The following is a 19,938-nucleotide window of genomic DNA, read 5'->3' on the forward strand; positions in this document are numbered from 1 at the left end:
ATCTCAAGTTTGAGTGTGCATCAGAATCCCCAGAAGGACTTGTTAAATCACAAATTGCTGGGTCCCTTTCCAGAGCTTGATTCATTAGGTCTGGGGCAGGGACCCCGAATTTCCATTTCTACCAGGTTCCTGGTTGGTGTTGCTACTACTGCTCTTCCAGGGATCGCACTCTAAGAACTCCATGGCACATCTTGGAGGCCCAGGACTCGTGTGCATTTCCTCCTCATTCATCACTTTCAGAGCAGATGACCAGCCCTAAGGGGCAGCGATGAGGTTCTCACGTGACCTCAGAGAAGTGCCAAAAGCAAACTGTCAGAAATATGTTCACCTTTGAATTCATTCTTTCTCCAGAGCAAACCTAGCTTTTTAAAAAAGATTTTGTTTATTTATCTGATAGAGAAAGAGAGAGAGCACAAGCAGGGGAGAGGAACAGAGAGGGGGAAGCAGGTTCCCCGCTGAGCAGGGAGCCGGACACAGAACTTGATTTCAGGACCCTGGGATCATGACCTGAGACGAAGGCAGACACTTAACAGACTGAGCCACCCAGGCGCCCCGGCGTGAATGTAATTACAAAAGAATGATTTATGTCTTAAAACAGGGGTAGCCATGGTTTTCTAGTAGTGGATGACAGTCTTAGAGATAACAGTGTGCGGATCATGTGAATTTGTTTTAATATCCATGGTAATGTCAGCACTCTTCAGGCTCCGGGCGTTGGCTGAGACTCACATACAAGTAAAGTGCCTCTGAAGGCGTTCTTTGTAACCGTTTTATGTCATGAATTCTCCCTAATGCTATATTTTTGCACAGAGTTTTAAGATTTTATTTATATATTTGAAGAGAGAGAGCACGCACAAGCAGGGGGAGCAGCAGAGGGAGAGGGAGAAGCAGGCTCCCCACCTAGCACAGAGCCCGATGCGAGTCTCGACCCCAGGACCCTGGGATCATGACTCAAGGTGAAGGCAGACGCTTAAGCAACTGAGCCACCCAGGCCCCCTGCACATAGAGTTTTTGTAAAGGCAAAACTGTCCTGCTCAAATGTATAGAATAAATTCCACTTGGCTTCAGTCACAATGATCAATTCATGTATTCAGTCAACAAATGCATATCAAATGCTTACTATGCCCCTGGGTCCGTTTTAGGTACTGGAGATACAGCAGTGAAGGAAATGAAGTTATTACCTTTATGGCGGTTTCATTCTAGGGAGGGAGACAGAAAACAGATGGGTGTGTGTGCATGTGTGTGTGTGTGTGTGTGTGTGTGTGTGTGTGTGTGTGTGTTAAGTAGGGTATAGATATATGGGGTCTGAGGGAGGATCGAGGCTAAAGTTGCTCTTCGGTTTAGGGGGTTAGGGACAGCCTCTCTGATGAGGTGACCTGTGAGCCATGACTATCCAGGAGGAAGAGACCCAAGCCTGACACCCACAGAGGTTTAGGCAAATAGAACTTTGGGGACATCTGGGGGGTTAGTCACTTTTGCATACTAATGTTAATTCAACTGTGTTTATAATCAGACAAGAGTTATTCCTTACATTTCTAACATTTTTTATAATTATCTTCTTTATCAAATAATAACAATATTAAAAGAAAACCATTTTGTAGCTCACAGTTTCACCACCTTAATGAAACAAACACTTTCATTATGTTGTTTTCCTTTCTGGGGACTTATCCATATGGATGAATATTTTTTCCAGTTTTATTGGGATATAATTGGCATAGATCACTGTATAAGTTTAAAGCATACAGCGTGATAACTTGATTTATATATATATTGTAAAATGATTACCATAATGGGTTCAGCTAATATCCATCTTCTCACATAGAATAAAAAGAAAGAAGAATAAAAGGAAAAAAATTTTCCCTGGGATGAGAACTCTTAGAATTTACTCTCTTAAAAACCTTCCTATATATCGTACGGCAGTGATAGCTATATACCCCCAGTACTTATTTATCTTATAATTGGAAGCTTGTACCTTTTGACTACCTTCCTCCCAAACCCCCTCCCCACCTCTGGCACCCACAGATGTGATCTCTTTTTCTATGAGTTTGGTTTGGCTTTTGGTTTTTGGATTCCAAGTATAAGTGAGATCATACAGTATCTGCCTTTCTCCATCTGACTTCCTTCACCTAGCATAATGCCTTCGAGGTACATCCATGGTATTACAAATGGTAGGACCTCCTCATTTTTAATGGCTGAATAATATTCCATTGCATATACAACTTTTTTATCCATTCATCCATCAATGGGCACTTAGGCTGTTTCCATGACTTGGCTCTCATAAATAATCCTGTTATGAACATGGGGGTACAGCTACCTTTTTGAGTTGGTGTTTTGTTACTTTTGGATATATTCCCAGAAGTGAAATTGCTGGATCATTGGGTAGTTCTGTTTTTAATCTTTGAGGATCTTCCATACTGTTTTCCATAGTGACTGCACCGACTAACAGTTCTACTGTTAGTGCACGGGTTGCCTTTTCTGCACATTCTCACCAGCATTTATCTCTTATCTTTTAGACGATGGTCATTCTAACAGGTGGGAGGTGGTACCTCATTGTGGTTCTGATTTGTAGTTCCCTAGTAACTACCGATGTTGAGCATCTTTTCATGTACCTGTTGGCCTTTTGCATACTGTCTTTGGAGAAATGTCTATTCAGATCTTTTCCCTGTTTTTAAGTTGGGGTATTTGTTTTTTTGTTATTGAGTTGCATGAATGCTTTATGTTTGTGATATAACCCCTTATCAGATGTGTAGTTTGCAAATACTGTTTTCCAACCCCATAGGCTGACATTTCACTCTGCTGATGGTTTGTTTTGCTGTGCAGAAACTTTTTAGTTTGACATAGTCCCACTTGTTTATTTTTGATTTTGTTGCTTGTGCAAAAATTATGCTTGCTAAAACCTTAAGCAATTCATACCATACTCCACTTCTAGGAATTATCTTCAGGAAAAATCAGAAATGTGGACATAGATTTATGCCCAAAGAGGTTCATCACAGCTTTACAACATTTAAAAAAATGGATTTAGAAGCACCTGGATGGTGCACTTGGTTTAGCCTCCAACTCTTGGTTTCAGCTCAAGTCAGGCTCTCAGGGTCATAGGATCGAGCCCTATATCAGGTTCCATGCTCAGCGTGACATCTGCTTGAGAGTCTCTCCCTCTCTCTCTGTCCCTCCTGCTTGTGCTCTCTCTCTTTCTAAAATAAATACATAAATCTATTAAAAAATTTAAAAATTGGATTTAACCAAAAGTACCCTTCTTCCTCTGTCCTCCCCACTGTCAAGGCTCCAGTTCCAAGGTCCCTGGACTTCTCTCTGAGGTCATGTCCTCATACTGTGGAAGACTTGCCTACTCATCTGCCTGCTTCCCCCAATTTGAGCTCCAGGAGGACAGGGGCTACGTTGCATCCAGCACCTATCCTGGTGTCCAGCACATCGTAAGGACTTGACACATGTTCAACTTGCCCCAGCCAAGTTCTTGGTTCGCTCAGATTGAGATTCAGACTGAGAAAGAATGATGAAGCTTGAAGAGAATCTTAAAACATCTGTTTTACTTTTGGGGAGTAACCACGGAAATGTTATTGATTTTTTTCCTGGTGTTTCTGTTTGGCTTCAGGATGGTCTTATCGGCTTGCTGAAAGTTGGTCTATAAACCGCTCTAAACTTTTTTTTTTAGTTAATAGAAACTATAATGGAGTTTTGCATTTCCAGGGCACCTTCCCATCAAGAAGTTCAACGCCTGACAACAAATCTTAATTTCCTGGAGACCTAGTAACATTCTTCAGGGGTGAGAGGGGAGGGAAGCTTTCACGACTTAGGCTTCAATGACAGCGCTGTATCTGCCTCACTTAATTAAACCTGCTGCCATTTAAAGAAAACTTCCCCGGGGAATCTGGGTTCCCAGGAATTCAATTCTCTTGTTTTTTCATTTTTTTTTCTTTTTCTATTTTTTCCTCAGAAAATTCTAGCTACAGCCTGCCAGGTGACCTTGTTCTATTGTTCGGTTGAAGTATTCTATCACCAAGGGACACCTGGGTGGCTCAGTTGGTTAAGCATCAGCCTCTCCCTCTGCCCCTCCACCCTTGCTCGAGCTCACGCTCTCTCTCAAATAAATAAAATCTTTTTTAAAAAATAAGTATTTTCTCACCTATTGCTCTAACAAGAAAAAAGGAATAGCCCATTTTACCGTGAACTCTTAATTCACAAACATAATGACCACACAATGTCATATATAGGAAAGGCTGTCCCCCCCCCGACAGCCACTCCAATGTGGGAATGATTAAAAACAACATGAAATAAACCACCTCCCTGGGACCTGCAGCTACTTCACGGGTTCTCGTTGGCTTCAGGGGCTGCCTTCTGCTCCATGTGTTGGGAATCAAGCCTCAGTGACCCGAGGAACAGAACTAGGAACGACAGCAACTGCTCATCACCTTAAGAGACATGACCCGCTCTCCCTCCTTACGCTACTGACAAACATTTATTTCCAGCCAGGAAAGAGTTTCTCTACCTTGGCCACTGTGTTCCCTCATTAGACCGAATTTTGGGAACGGCATCCTCTTCCCCAGGCCTGGGTTGTAGGCACCGAGACTTCGCTCTGTTGGATGCCGTCATCAGCCGTGTTGAACACCTAGCACCCACGCACGCGTGGCTTTGTTGCACTTCTCATTTGTATTAAACCAAAAAGAAAAGCTTTTCACCAACCCCTCTTGGGGCCTCAACATCTTGACATTAATTTGTGTGAAAATAGCTAAAGAACGAAAACCTAATCTAATACGGAAAAGAGACCCTGGTGACCTCAGGTTAAGATACAAAGGCCTTTGTGGGGCCTGGGGATTATTCTTAATAGAGACTGTGGCAACTGTGAGCAATAAATTACACACCCTGTGGTTTTTCCATCAAGGAGCTGGTTATGAAAGGAAATAAAACTCTGCCATTAGTAGCCAAAGGCACACGTGTGATGATAGATACAGGCTATCCTTATAGGAGAAAACAAATCATGTACTTGAGTATGCTGTCTAGAGGGCTGTGGATGAATAAAAGTGGCTTTACACAATTATTCAAATAATGATAATTTAATGATTTTTACACTAAAAAACAACATAGGCCTAATTAGAATTTTCTGCCAAAATATGAATGTTAAATCGAACAATGTAAAAATGGAACTCAAAGCCACAGATTTTAATGGGTTGTTTCTGTTCACTTGGCAAAGATAAGTGGGGTGAGGGGTACTATCTTCCATGTCTTCCAAAGACATTTCTGTAAGAGTAATCAAGTTGTGTAAAATGGAGAAAAAATGGTTTGAATTCCAAGAAATCATTGCTCTTGGACCATGACAACTTTGAACAAAAATATTTTCACAAAATTTCATTTTAATCATCTTCTTTACAAAGCACAATACTTAAGACTTTTCTAAATACAATTTTAGAAAATGAAGCAAAAAAATAATCTCCATAGATGCTGGTCGAGTCCATGCTGAATGCAAAAGAATTTTTTTCAAAAGTGATCCTTCCACACTTTTCAATATTCTTGACGGGTCCATTTTGTAAAGAGTAAAGATGGTGGCTGTTCGGGCAGTGGCTCGTCAGGTCCATAATGTAGAATCCTCTTGCTGGTTAGCCCAAGGGGCAGGAATGAAGCTAGATATGCCAACTCCTCCTTCTAGAATCACTTCTCCCTCTCTTTATACAAAGAAAGCCTGTGGCTTCAATGAGGGGAAGAGGACAGCCCTCGACATTCTAGGTTGCCAGTGCCCCACCAGGGCACTCAACCTCTCAACTGAATTATTAACAATCCTACTTCGTATACACATCGTATAAAACTATATCATTAGGGATTTTCACGATGAGTAAATAAGAAATCCAAATGTCAAAGAATTCAATCCTTATTCTTATACTAGGCAGTGGGAAATCTCTCAAGGCTTTAAGTTTAACGTAGAAATGCTTAGAAGAGCGAAGGGGTTCAGGAATGTTTTATGCTGCCCTTGGAAACTTGGTGCTCCCGGCCCCAAGCACACTGCGAGCAAGGCTGCTGCAAAGGCAACATGTCCAGACATGGGAATGCAGGATGGGAGGTTTCTTTCTTTACATACTCCCTTCCCCTTAATCGTGCCCACCATCCTGGAAGACCAGGGGGACCAGACTCGGTGAGTACAGTACTCGAGAGAAGTAGCCTCCAGCAACAAGGATGAGCATGTAGGCAAGAGGAAGGTGGGGAAGGGAGAGATGAAGAAGGAGACATTTATCTGTAATACTTGGGATAATCGATACCATGTGTTGATTTCTTTTTTTGCATTACTTCTTCCGTGTTATCAATTCTCATTCTTTGTGGTTGTGCAAATCCATTAATATTTAGTACTTTCACTCTAAAACTCAGGAAATAGACAAAGCAGCTTTTGAGAAACACATAAAACATCATCGGGGCCCTGATGGGACCACCCCCACCCCCCAATCCCCCAACAATCTTGCAATACAGTATGCCCCCTTGTTTTCAGCTAAGGATGAGGAAACAGTTACATAGGCTAAGCCTGAGGTGTTCATTTGCTACAGAGATAGAGCAGACAGGCAAACACCAGTTTCCTTGGGACGGAAAAAGCAATTCCATTAATGCAGGAAAAAGCCAATGGCTACACTTCAACAAGAGCTCCCCTCCCCACCATTCTCTTGGACCTGAGGAAGGGGTTACAAGAGAACAAGGCAAATGACATTATGTGAGTACAGTTTAAACAAGAGCACACATGGATAACCCAGTGCAGGAAATAACACAACTTCCCCCCCTTGTTTTCATTGCATTTTACGTTTATTTATTTTTGCTTTCATAATGCATATTCTGTTCACGCAAAAGGTGCAAAAGACAGGAAGCAGGGGTTTAACTTGGCTGATGAAAAATCAAGCAGGGGTGACATTTCTAGTTCCATGAACAACCTACAACTAGGAGAAGTTAAACGTCACAGCGGGTACCACAGAGCGCGCCCAACTTCACAGCTGTCTCCTCTTGGGACCTTTGGCTAGGTGAGAGAAGCTTTGAAGACAGTAGCCTCTAGTGGACTTTGAGAAGTGGCTTAAAAAAAAAAAGTTTTTTTTTCTTTTATTTTTTTGTTTTTTTGTTTTTTTTTGGTTTTTGGGTTTTTTTTTTTTTGGTTTTTTTTGTTTTGTTTTGTCTTTTTTTGAATCATGGTAGCTGCATCACAAAAGCTCCAATCAAGCGGGTGGTAAAAAGAAGGCACAGATCATTGCAAATACCAGGTTTTCTCTTTCTCTTTTTTGTAAATATACCATCATATATAAGCTAAAATTTATCTCAGGGTGGCGGGCTTGGCTGGCAGGGGAAGGGACGGGTCGGATCTACAATTGCATATGTAATAGAATCCTAGAGGGCACACAAAGCGAGGCAGCTTCCTGCCTGAAGCAAAAGGATGGGACACTCGCTCTGGACTATGTGTGATACAGACACTGGGAGAATCTGTGACAAAACACGATTAAAAAAATCATAAAATTATAAAGCTTGTAAACGAATAATCTGAAATTACATTTTATTAATGGAAAATATCATCAAAATAGTACCACTATGGACTAAACTGCCTGAGTTTTCATTTCGCATGAGATCTCATAGTAAAAAAGCCTTTAGCACAATTTGCTCTAAGTCACAGCCAGTGCCATGCCCAGGATTACTCCATGGGGAGGAGTCTCCTCTTAGATGGGATTTGTGTTGTGCTATCAAGACTTTCTGTGCTAACCTTTCAAACAGGGACACATGGAGGCAAACCTTTAATCTTTTGGCACAAGGTTATTTTGGCTGGGGCGGAAAATTTGAGTCTTGGACTCAGGATGAATAATGTGACATTTCATTTATCAAGTATTCATTTTGATTGAAGAGTTTTCTTTATGTCATTAACTTCCATCTATAAAGGAAAAACAAGAGCCGGACAAAAGCATAATGAATTCGCTGGATTGAGAGAAGCTGAAAGATAATCAACCTGGTCGAATGAAAGAAAAGAATCAACTTCACACGTTTCAAGGTGGAATGGGTGATGTGACATCTGAAGGACGAGAGGACAACGAGGCCAGAAGTGACGGAAACTTAAAGAACGGGCGCGCTGATGTGAGGCGCTAGGAAGTGGTGGGTGTGTGCCTTTTCAGGCTCCCGGTAACCAAAATTTGTCAGAAGCAGCAAGAATTCCAGGGTCCAGGCCAGAAGGCAGAGCGGGCTGTCCCGATGTGCTGGGCCACCTAGCGGTGTTGGAAGGCAGCTCTGGTGGGGCCCAAGGGGGTGTCTATCGGCAACCCCCAAGTGAGGAGAAGCAGTTACCTATCCTTTCTCTAAGCAGCATGGGTCCCAAGCAGCACCAGGGACACCAGCTGGACGAAAGCTCGAAGTCTGCCTTTGGCCTTTTGCAACCCCCGCATATTCTCTGTGGGCATGCAACTCTCTGCACATTCTCATTTGGTAAGGGCTGAGTTGGCTTAGGGGATGGCGGGAGATGGGGCTCTGATGCCCTGGCAGGACCGACGTGGCTCTTGGTGAGAAGTACAGAAAAGCGAGTGCCGACTGTGGACAGCTGTGGATCTTGGAGTTCCAATGACAGAAGCCAGCTGGCAATGGGGCCCCCCCCAGCACCACGCCCTCTGGCAGTTACTGTAATGTGACCTTTGGAAATTGGAGGGAACTTTCCACAGAGGAGACATTTCAGATAAATTCCAAATGACAAACCCTACTGGGCGCACATGGATTCATGCCTCCCTTCCCCCAAGACTTCCTGGATCGCAGGCGAGGATTAAAGTGAGCCTACACGTTCTAAGAAAATGGCCACAGGAAGTGCATCGGAATCTACAGAGAAGGGACAGTCGTCTACTTTCAAAATGAAGTCCTGAGGCAGCCACCACCCCTGACCGGCCCTCTCTCGAGGCAGCCAGACCCCAAGGTACCCACCTGCAACCGAAGACGGATTTTCTTCTCTTCATCCAGCTCTGACAGTAACTGCTTAATCTCTCGTCTGAAAAGCAAATGGCCATGAAATTAAACACAAGCCCGGACTTTGGCAGTAAGAGCTAAGAAGTCTCTTACCACCACCAAATCCATCTGAGCATTTTACAGCGAACACATGGACACAACATTGTGTTCTTTCTTTGCATTGTTACTGCTTGGCATTTACTGCAGACAGAAAGGCTCGCTATTATTTCTGGGCTCCCCAAATATGTGGCCATCAAACAGGACGTCTGGAATGATCTTTGAGATCCATTCGTCTAAGCTTCTCCTGAAGGGAGAAGATGGGGAAGGTGAGGCCAGAGAGGTGGCCTGACTTGTCCAACGGCTAGACTTGAGGATCCGGGCTCCGGTTCTGCTACCCTCCCTCTCGCTGGCCCTTTGTTATAGAATCACTGGTCTTTAGATGTATTTACATAATAATTTTCACTGCAGCCCAAGTATGTCTTACTTTCACAGAGTCTTAAATTAATAAAAGGTTACTGGTAAGTTTTCATGGATTCTCACAAAATCTTACAAAGAGTAACACCTGAAATCTCGGAGTGAAAATAGCTCAACTAACCATATGGTAACGACATCACAGAGAAAGCAGACATGCGTTAGGGTACACAGTTTAATGCCCTTTACAACATTAAATAATGAAGCAGAACGAAGTTAATCATCTTGCAGACTCAGCACTCTACTCAGGAAACTGCAACTGTCGCCACTCCGGCCAGAGAACAGTATCGCATTTTAGGGTAGCAGATGCTCCATTTTATGTGCACATTTTTAATAACTAGGTTGGAAAATCAAAAAAACAAGGACTGCAGAGAGAGTATACTAACTAAGGTATAAGTTATATTGCATTTGCTCCTTTCAGATGAGCCCCATGACGGTCCCTATATGTGGCTCAGTGTCCGGGCCCTGCTGCCGATGATGCACCGGGTTCTAGGATGCTAATGGGTTGTTACTCGTTACCGTATTTACTCCAGCCCACGCCATGCACCTCTATGTCAGCGGGCACTACTTAGAGCTCAGGAGAGAGGTAGCTGAGATCCGAAACAGATGGCGTGATTCCAGGAAGATTATGGCAGGTCGGAGGAGTTAGCTGGGGAAGCCAATGCAAAGAATGTCACGAAGTCTTGAACTGGTCAAAGAGGGCCTGAGCCCGAGAGGAGGAAGGAACACGGGGGGATTGCTGGAGAAGAGCCAAGGCGGGAGCAGGGAGGTGAGGAGCAGCACATGTGGGGAGGAGGGGGGTCAGTAGGGACTTGCGCTGAAGGCTGAGAGGGAAGGGACACTTAGAGCTAGGGAGCTAGGGCCGGAGGTTTTAGGGACCCAGGGCCGGAGGTTTTAGGGACCCAGGGCCGGAGGTTTTAGGGACCCAGTGGCCCTGGGCAGGACGACTGTGAGAGGCAGGCATGGGGGAGGGGATTCTCTGACATGTCGATTCAAGAAGACATGGGCTGGGGAGGGACGGTCATGGGCAAATATGCCTGGGCTTCCCAGTGGGGAGGAACGTGGGGCAGAACGGCCTCAAAGCAATGGCGGGTCTTCATTCTAAGGCAGACACAGGCCATTTCTGATGTGGCTGGTCCCTCTCAGAGGACTGAAAGGGCTAAAGCCCTGGATCTGGGCCGGACTGACCCCAACGATGGTCCTCTTCAGAAGGCTGAGAACCAGTGCTCTGGGATGTCCTGGGGCCATGGGGTCACTGTCTAGGCAGGAGACACACACCACCTGGACACGGCTGGGGCCCGTGGTTCCCCAAGCCTGTAACCCGCAGATTGAGAGAAGAGCTGGGGACTTTCAGGAGTGAGAGGCGGCCTGGCTGACCGTGAGAGAGCCTTTCTAGCTCCATCCAGCTGATTCTGCATATTCAATGGGCACCTTCCGGGTTGGGGGGGTAAGGCCAGGGGGCCCCAATTTCATTCGGCCCCTCCCAGCTGGAGCGGAGCAGAACCCAAACAGAGCCACAGTGCTCCAAGTGAGTTCCTTATAACCCTTGTCCTAGGGTGCTCTACAGAAAAAGGAATGTTCCAGAAAAATAGCGTACATTATCCTCTCCACCTTTCTGGTGTGCAGCGAAGGCTCAGAGCTGTCCTTTTGGAGAAGAAATCAATTATGTTTAACCCAATACTCCCCAAAGTATCTGGCCACAAGACACATCAGGGCCTCTAGCTCCATGCAGGGCGGCAGGTGTCCATAGCCCGCCACTGCCCGGGGACCTCCCCCTCCAGGAGGCCAGGAGCTGGGGCTGCTCTGTGTGCCTGAGCCCCTACCTGGCCCGTTCCGTTCGCTGCATGGCTCTGCTCTTGGCAACCCTAGATCGTTTTTCAAAATTCTGTTCAGGAAACACCTGCATAGATGCCTCCCCATCTAACTCCTCTAAGAAAGAGCTAACTGATCCCTAAACTCTGAGCCTCAGTTTACTCAGATAAGAACTGCCCGACTTCTAACCCTTTTACTGTTTTTGTAACCACATGCGGTATCCTGGGTAACAGTTACGTGTGCTATTTATTTTTGCCTTCAGGTCTTTCTCATCGTCAGAGTGCTCCCCGAGGACCAGCGGTGCAGAGAGTATCTGTAGACACGCATGGAGAGAGCCCCAAGTCTCATGGGGAGAACATCTTGCTGAGAGTAAAGTCTTGGGTTTAAAGAATCCCCGCATCTCTCACACCCATTCCAGCCCCTAAATGCAAGCCAATCACTTCGTCAGACAGCGAGCTGAAGAAATGGCAATTTTGCTGCTGCTGGAGGGAACGCGGGCTGTTGGGCTAATCAGGAAGTGGTAGAAGCGCATACTGTATTTTATGGGAATTTAAAGATCGTTCTTTTTAGCAGCCTGCTGGGTGCATTAGTCCTGGTAAGTGACTCTGCTGTCCGCCCCACAGCCAGCCCGTGACCTCCCTGCGTGCTGCAGATCCGGTCACACAAGGAGCTGAAGGACATGAAGCCCCTCGGGTTCAAACCCACCTCACCCCTGCTGCCACCACCCTGGGGGAGCAGGCCGCCCACTCGCGCGGGTGGGACACCCAGGCTTGCGGAATGCGGCCCCGGCCCAGCGGGCAGCAACTTGGGAGGTGGATGAAGAAGGGGCCCCAGGCACTCACTTCTGCTGGTCCTTCATGGTCTCGATGATGCTCCTCAGCTCGCGGACCTGCGTCCTTAGCTCCTCCACGGCCGCTTGACTGCCGGCTGCGGGCTCCATCTTTGGTTTTCCTTCCGAGCCAAACAGAGACGGGGAGTTGGCTCTGTGTCCAGCTGTTCCCAAAGAGGACGACAGGGGGGCAGATGTCGCCGAGGACAGAGGGGCTGGCCCACCACCGCCACCTGCAGCCATGCTCCCTGGCTTGGGCGGCAGGGACGCTTTGTTGTCGGACACCTGCGATGAGGGAAGGCGGAGAGGATTCAGGCCGGGGATCCGTGTTCCGTGTTCGGTTAAGTCCCCGTCTATATCCCCGCGCCCGTCTCCTGAAACACACTCGTCACTCACCCCTTCACCCACAGGCCCCCGAGGGCCTACTTGGCACAGGCATCCCCCTTCAAGAGCCTCCCCCTACGTGTTTTAAATTCGACCACCCACCTGGTAGTTCCTAACTGGTTTAACGTGCAAGTCTGGAGGCCCACCTGCTTGCTAGGCTCTGCAAACTCTGAAGTGAGCAAAACATCTTCCTAGCTCCCGAGAGCTCAGAACACAGTGAGGAGCAGACAGACCAGCCGACACACTGCAGACGCGGGGGGCGGTCTGCACACGGGGAGGTCAGCGCGGAGACATGAAGCACACACAACAGACCAACTAGCCAGAGGGAAGGCGCTGGGGAGCTGCTGAGAGCCCCATCCTGGAGGAGGAGGACTGGGAGGCGGCCAGAAGAGGAAGGGCGATTGGAGAGGACGGTTCTAGGAGGGAGGGAATGAGGCACATTTACGGCACGCGGTCGCCTGGCAGCTGGGGCGGCACGGGAGACGGGGTGCAGGCTGGGGAGGTAGAGCGGGCCATGCAAAGGGGTAAAAACATCCTGCACAAAGCTCACAATGACTCCGGCTACAGAAGGGCCTAAAGGTGGGCACGCCTGGAGGCCGAGGGAATTCCTGGGAGATTCTCATCCAAGGAAAGCCAGGAATGGTGGGCGTCTGACAGACAGCGGCCAAGGGCAGAGAGCAAAGACAGCTCTGAGAGCTGCGGCGAAGGCAGGCTCCTCCCACCGAGAGACACAGTGCCTGGCCTCGGGGAGCAGACCCCCGGCAGAGGGGGACATGGGTCCGGACAGGCTGCAGGGCCGGGGGCGGGGATGGAGGAAGCAGACTGGGAGGTTGTACCTTTCTCGGCAGGAGAAACAGCCTGAAGGCCCAGAAGACAATTTCACTTTGGACATTCCGAGTTTCAGGAGCCTGAGGGATAGCCAAGGGGACACGTCCAGGGGGCAGAGCCAAGGAGTGAACAAGTGAGCTGGGCCAGAGAGATCGCCTGAGGAAGCGACACCACGGGGTGAATAACACAGGACGGGGGGAGAAGAGGCCCAGCGACGCGACCTGCGGACTTGGTGAATTGAAGAGGTAGGGAGAGACGTCGGGGACAGGGACAAAGAGCACTGACCAGAAGAGGGGCGGGGCTTACGGAAGTCCCCTGAGAGATTTTCGGAAGAAAAAAAAGGGTTGGATAAGCGGGTCAAGGGCGCTGAGAGGAAAACAGGGCTTGGGGGGCCTTTGGTGCCACAAGGGAGACTGAGGCCTAATCACGGCAGGTCAGCACCCGAAGAGGCAGAGAGGCGTGGCCTGCAAATTTAGAACTCTCTTTCCAGAAAGCTGGCTGAAGACGGAGGATGGGAGAAAGAGAAAGCGTTCACGGAGAAGCCTCAGGAGGAGACGGAATCATGCAAGGGTTCTGTTTGCTTTCAAAGATGTGGGAGACGCTGAGCTGGACGATATCCTCATGGAAAAGACCAAGGGAGGGCCAAGCTGGAGACAGAGGAGACAGGTCGGGGAGGCCTGATGGAGAAGTGTCTTGCCCCAGGAGGAGGCTGAGAGGGCACAGGAAGTAGGACAGTCACAGGCAGGAGGGAAGAGGGGCATGGGGCAGCCCAAGGGAGGAGGCAGCAGCAAAGGAAGGTGAGATCCTGAGACCTAGGGCAGGGGAGTGGGAGGGCAAGCAGCACGGGATGCTGGGAGGCGAGGGGCTGAGTGATGGGGAAGTTGAGGCTGGTGGTGAAGCTTGCCAACACAGCTGGGACTCGTCCAGCAGCAGGTGCCCAGGGCAAGAGCCAAGAAGGGGCTGGCTGGCATGGTGCGGAGGGAGAGTGAGGATTCCGGCTGTGCTAGAGGGAGAGACTGGGCAGAGTGAGCCAGAAGCAGATGGGCCATCATTCCCAGCCTCTCCGCCCGCCTTTTCTCTGCCAAGTTACCATTGAGGAAAAGCGCTTTCTACTGCCAGGGACAGCGATCCGCCATCCCGTGCTTATTGCTGTAGGAGTTGTAGTAAGAGGGAAGAGGGACTGACATTTATGGAGCGCTGGTCACGTGCCGGACATCAGCTAAATGACTGAAACAGGGCTCGGCTGGCATACACTTTTGAGAGCAGGAAACCGAGGTTTAGGGACGTGGTGGAGAAATTCCCCAAGTCCACGGCTAATAACTGGCAGGACTGGGCTTCAATGCCCTCCCCTGCCGACTGGACGCTGGAGCCCCGTACCACGACGGAGGCTGCCTTGAGCATGACGATTCATGCTCTCCTGTCGTTCTTTTCTTTGTTTCTTTCCTATTCTGGGGTTCACACTTTTCCCCACTTCGTGCTCTTCATCTCCCCCCGTGCCTCTTCCAACCTACCAATGTCCTCACGGACTGACTTGCAGGCAACTCTTCCATCAATGCGTCTTGCAGCATTTCCTACCTCACTCTCTGTCCCAGCCCACTGCAGCTGACAAGGACTTCTGCAAGTCCTCACACAGTATTGGCCACTATACACCCTGCCCAAATTCGTTCAGGTGGAATTTATAGTAAGCGATAAACAACATGCCAACTCCCGGGAAGGAAACCGGGCTCCTGGAACGGAACGGAGAATCCGAAACCTGCAAAGCCACTGCCCACCAGTAGATGTCACTACAGAGACACCCCGGGGCCGGCAGAGAGACCGCAACTCTAGGTATACCCTCCCATCATCAGAAAGAGCGGCGCTAATTCCAATTTCTGCAAATGGAACCCTTTTGTGAAGGAAAAATGCTTCAATTTTATGAATAACTACCACTGATGTGTTTTCCAGGATCACAGTTTGGTGTACCAGACCGGGTTTTTAAGAAAATTCAGACGTGTAATTTCTTAAATGTGCGAGAAGGAAAATCCTTACATACCCTGTAATTTCTTTGTGTTAATTCCTGGTTCAAGTGTCTTTAAAAAAGGACTGCAATTTTCTGCTGTTGGGCAGAAAGCAGTTGCTAATGTGTATAGAAAATAATTCCAACTGACTGGGTTCTCTTAGCACCAGAAAATGCATTCCGAGGATGAACAGGACGAATACCAGGTATCTTCCAGAAGTCCCGGGCAGGTGCTACCCACTGCCTTCTTTGTTTCTCACAAGCCGGTAATTTAAAATAGCTATACCATTCCCGGGGCACACAACGAAATGAAAATATTTTTAGACTCTAAACTGATCATAATAAATGAATCCAAAGCTGCTTTTCTTTGAGGGACCCTCTTTAGTTAGTCAGAGTCGTGTGCTGCTGCCAAACATACTCTGTGACATCATCAATTTTGAACACAAAAGCCAAGATGTGCGGGCAGAGTACACAGCACTTAATGTACATAGTGCACTCTTTCTCTACACCTCTAAGCCCTTCTGCTTGGGCTGTGGTGGCGGTGGCGGCAGTAGTGACATGTGACAGTGTATGTTTATGTGTGGCTGCTGGTATGAAGAGATCAAACCACAAGAGAAAACATGGAAAATCAACCACTCAACTTGTATCTCAGAGATTCTGCCCAGCTTCAGGGACTTTGTAACGTGCCTCTGGGATTTTGAGGACTAAAGTAATAACTGTTACAGAAGAGTGACAAAAACTTGCATTGTCTGTTGCACTGGACTGTTTGCGCCCCCTCAATTCATACGTGGAAACCCTAACCCCCCGTTGTGATGGTATTAGGAGGTGGGGCCTTTGGGAGGTGATTAGGTCATAAGGGTGCAGCCCTCACGAACGGAATTAGTGCCCTTAGAAAAGAGACCTCACTTAGCTCCCTCTCCCTCTTTCTACCACGTGAAGACACAATGAGAAGTTGGTGGTCTGCGACCCTGAAGAGAGTCCTCACCAGAACCTACCACACTGGCACTCTCATCTGGGACTTCCAGCCTCCAGAAACGTGAGAAAGAAATTTCTGTTGTCTCTAAGCTGCCCCATCTACGACTCTGTTAGAGCAGCCCGAACGGACTAAGCTATCTATTGATCCTTGGCAGGTTTGTAACTCGTCATCAGAGCACACCCGAAAAGGCTGGGGTCCGTGCTGTCTGGACACCCTTGCCTTGGCTGGTCACTCACTTGGGATATGGTAACAGTCTTTGAAGTTTTCTTTGATGCTTCCACTCCTCTGTGTGCAAGCGAAACGTGTTCCTCTTTATCTTCTTCGGGACTTGGGGAGTCAAAGATATCAGGGCTTGAAAGGGAAGACTGGATAAAGCCAAAAGAAAATGCTTTTGTCAGAATTACACCTTAGCTGACAGAGCTTTTGTTAACATAATGCTGTATGCTTTTCAAAGCACTCGCCACTTCTATTTTGTTTGTCTCCTTATTATAACCTCGAGAGGCAGAAAGGGTGCTATTATCTGTGCGCTAGAGATAGTGGCAGAACTGGGACTAAGAAGCGAGATTTCCTCCAGCAGGGATCTTTCCATGGGATCTTGGCACCGATGTCTGTCGGGCATTTCAGCTGTCCGGGCCTGCGTCACCCAGCCTTTCCTGCTCCCTCCATCCTTCGGAGCCTCCTTTCTTTCTGTGAACACTTGCTACTGTGTGCTAAGCGCTGAGCGGTGCTAAACTTAGGTGACATGCCGGACACGGTCCCAGCTCTCACAAGGCTGACAGTCCAGTGGGGAGGGACACGCAGGGCAAGAGGAGGCTACCTCTGACCTGTCTCTCCTCCATTCCTTCTGGATCCTTTTCCAGGACCACGAAATCTGAGGCAGAGCAAAGTGCTTGCAAGAACTTGTCGGAGAGGAACCGTTCCAGGGGGCACGAGGTCACAGGCCTGCGGGCCAGGGAGTAGCATTTCCGCACTCCAGGGCACAGCCCTGCCTGCCCGATGGCCGGCTCACCTCTAACTGGGGGACTTATGGCTAAATCTCCACCCTCATGGGCACAGAATGGCAGCATCTTTTGGTGGAATATGGGGAAAATACTCCTACCCTTCCTGCCTCACTGTGAAGATCAAAAAAGCTGGATGAATGTGAACCAGTCAGTGGAGTTCACTTGGAAGTAAATGATTATTGTGCTAGAATTTCGCTATTTTAGCAAAAAGCAAATGAAAATGAAGAGTTTCTGAGGCAAGGGATTTTTTAAAAATGAAGAATCGTCCAGAAATATCTTTGGGTGAGCTTGCATTTAGCTTCATGTCTGTGCCGTCTACCCTGGTGGTGGGAAAATCATCCTATCTAGAATCATCACTGGTGTCATTACAGAAAAATCATGCCCACATCACCCCATGTTTATTTTCTTCTGTTTATCCTACTTTCTAAGGCAGGCAACTAATATATCTAGGGATTTGTAAGCAAAGTCTTAGAATTAAAAGGTCTTATTTGTTTATCTTTGTTTTATCTGAAAATCCAATTACCTAGAATAATACCCCCAACTAAGCTTTCTTATTACTCTAAGCTTAACTGCTTAACCACATTGCAGTGCATGTACCCCTTCACTTGGAGATTTTATTAAAAAAGCCAGTTTCCTTCTGTGTAACCTACAGTTCATGAGCCCCCAATCAAATCGCCTCTTTGAATTCAATAAATGTAAAGAAGCTCAGACTAGGGCGAGAGGTCCCAGGCTGGCTAATTCTGACCGGTGTATCTCCGCAGTCATTCCTTCCAATGGCCTGGTAGGAACATGTCCATATCCAGGATCCCATTTTGCTATGAAAAACCTATGGGTGCTAAGTAGAAGAAGAGCCAATACGAATTTGAAATGTCCATCCACATGGGGATGGATGGGGATAAAGGGAAGGGAGTAATTATACTTCTTTAAAGCACAAATGTATCCTGTTATTTTAAGTCTACACATGAAATTGTTGCACACAGAATGCCAAAATTTGAGTCATGGCACCATAAGCTTCCTAAGGGCAGGGACCTTGTATGTCTCACTCCCAGTCATAGCCTTTGTACCTGGCTCAGAGCTGAGTCCACACATCATAAAAGCCTATAAATATTTGTTGAAAAAGTGAGTGAAAAAAGGTACAGGTTAAAAGCGAGTGAAGATGAGGTGCTTTTACCCGGGCCCCCAGATATACACGAACCCCCAGGCATGGGATGTATGAACCAAGGATGGGGTGGCGGATGGTAAACTGACTTCCTCTGTATTTAATTCCAGATGCCTCAAGGCCCTCTAGACCTTTCAAAGTTGGGAAGAATTTGGAGGAAAAAACAAAACGGAAGGATTTATAGAGAAGATGTGGGAGATAGGATCAAACACTTAGAGAGACTAAGAGGCAATTAAACAGGTTGTGTGTGTGTGAGGCATGTTGGGGAGGGTGCAGGGAGAGGAAAGGTGGTAGTGACACAGGACCCTATACGAAGAGTAACAAAATAAGCCAGTTTGTCAAGCCTTTCTTCCAGAAAGGTATCAACACATGGTTAGGGTAGTTTCCTACCAAGAAGGAAAACAGCATGATTCAAACCCCACCCCCAAACTCAACAGATAGGAGAGAAGAGGTTCGAAGGAAGTGGCATTCTCTTTCTTCTAAATGCGCCCTCTGCGGTGGGATCAGTGACTCGGCGAAAGGAGGAAGTGTTCTGGAAAACCTGCAAAAGGTTAAGTCCTTAGTGTATCTGGGTGAATGAAGATCATAAGACCTTAGACCTGCATTCCCAGCAAGGACAAGACAATGTGATATGAGAGAGGGAGGGAGAGAGAGAGAGAGAGAGAGAGATCGCTCGTGGATGCATCAAGTTTTTTTTCAATGACATTCACTTCATTGTTTATAATGAAGAAGTGGAAGCAGTAGTGCACTGACCAGATAAACTCTCATATATCCACAGGCTGGAACACTAGGCAGCCATGAAATGTGACATCATGGAAAATGGGCAATGATTGGGGAGAAAGTGCACAATATGGGGGGGGAGCATGTACTATGTAACCCATTTGGAAGAAATAATGTTATATACATACAAATAGAATTTTAAATAAAATACAGATACACAGCAAGTGGTTAACAGTTCTTAGCTCTGGAAAGCAGGATTACAGGTAACTTACTTTCATCTTCTTGCGTTTCACTGTTGAAATTTGGTACAACAAATATGTTACAGGTTTCCAGTGAGGAAAGAAGTTATTCAAAATGACCCAAACAAAAACCTTCTATGGTTATCTGGAGCACTCTGACTGGTTTCACCTACACGACAAGGTACCTCATATGTGTACAATCTCCTAAAAGTGTGCGGGGGGTTCTGTGGAGGGGTGCCAATAATGGGGCTTTGAGAGAAAAAAGCTTGGCCATTGTCAAGCACCTGTATAGTGGCGGATTATTCTGTAGCAAAGTTTTGTTTATAGACCAAACAAACCTCGTTCTCCTCTCCCACCATAAAACACAACATTTTTTTTTCTTACCAATTTCATTTCAGGTTCAAATAAGGATCAGTCTGGAAGGAGAAAGAAGGAAAGTGGGACTAGGCAGTGCCCACCTCACTGGCACATGTGCAAAGAACAAAGAGAAAGAAATACTGCTTGATTCCAGAAGACTCTCCAATCACTCTTGGTCAGCCGTCTATCTCACGACCTCCCTCTCCTGGCTCGTCCTCGTATCAGC

General features: G+C 47.2%; 1 protein-coding gene across 2 annotated transcripts in view; it reads right to left on the bottom strand.

Moving 5' to 3' along the window:
* Window positions 1-7,115: 7,115 nt before the first annotated feature.
* Window positions 7,116-19,938, bottom strand: part of LOC111150333 (SH3 domain containing kinase binding protein 1) — a 335,303-nt gene continuing 322,480 nt past the window's right edge. For both annotated transcript variants that reach the window (XM_022507777.1, XM_022507776.1), the window contains 4 exons: window positions 16,473-16,601; window positions 12,066-12,337; window positions 8,920-8,983; window positions 7,116-7,891 (listed from right to left, as the gene is read on the bottom strand). In XM_022507777.1, the coding sequence (XP_022363485.1) occupies window positions 7,850-7,891; window positions 8,920-8,983; window positions 12,066-12,337; window positions 16,473-16,601 (507 nt within the window). In that variant the 3' untranslated portion in view covers window positions 7,116-7,849. The remainder of the gene's footprint in view (window positions 7,892-8,919; window positions 8,984-12,065; window positions 12,338-16,472; window positions 16,602-19,938) is intronic.

This window comes from Enhydra lutris, unplaced genomic scaffold, assembly GCF_002288905.1.
Source record: "Enhydra lutris kenyoni isolate GAN:26980312 unplaced genomic scaffold, ASM228890v2 scaffoldscaffold23, whole genome shotgun sequence".
NCBI lineage: Eukaryota > Metazoa > Chordata > Mammalia > Carnivora > Mustelidae > Enhydra > Enhydra lutris.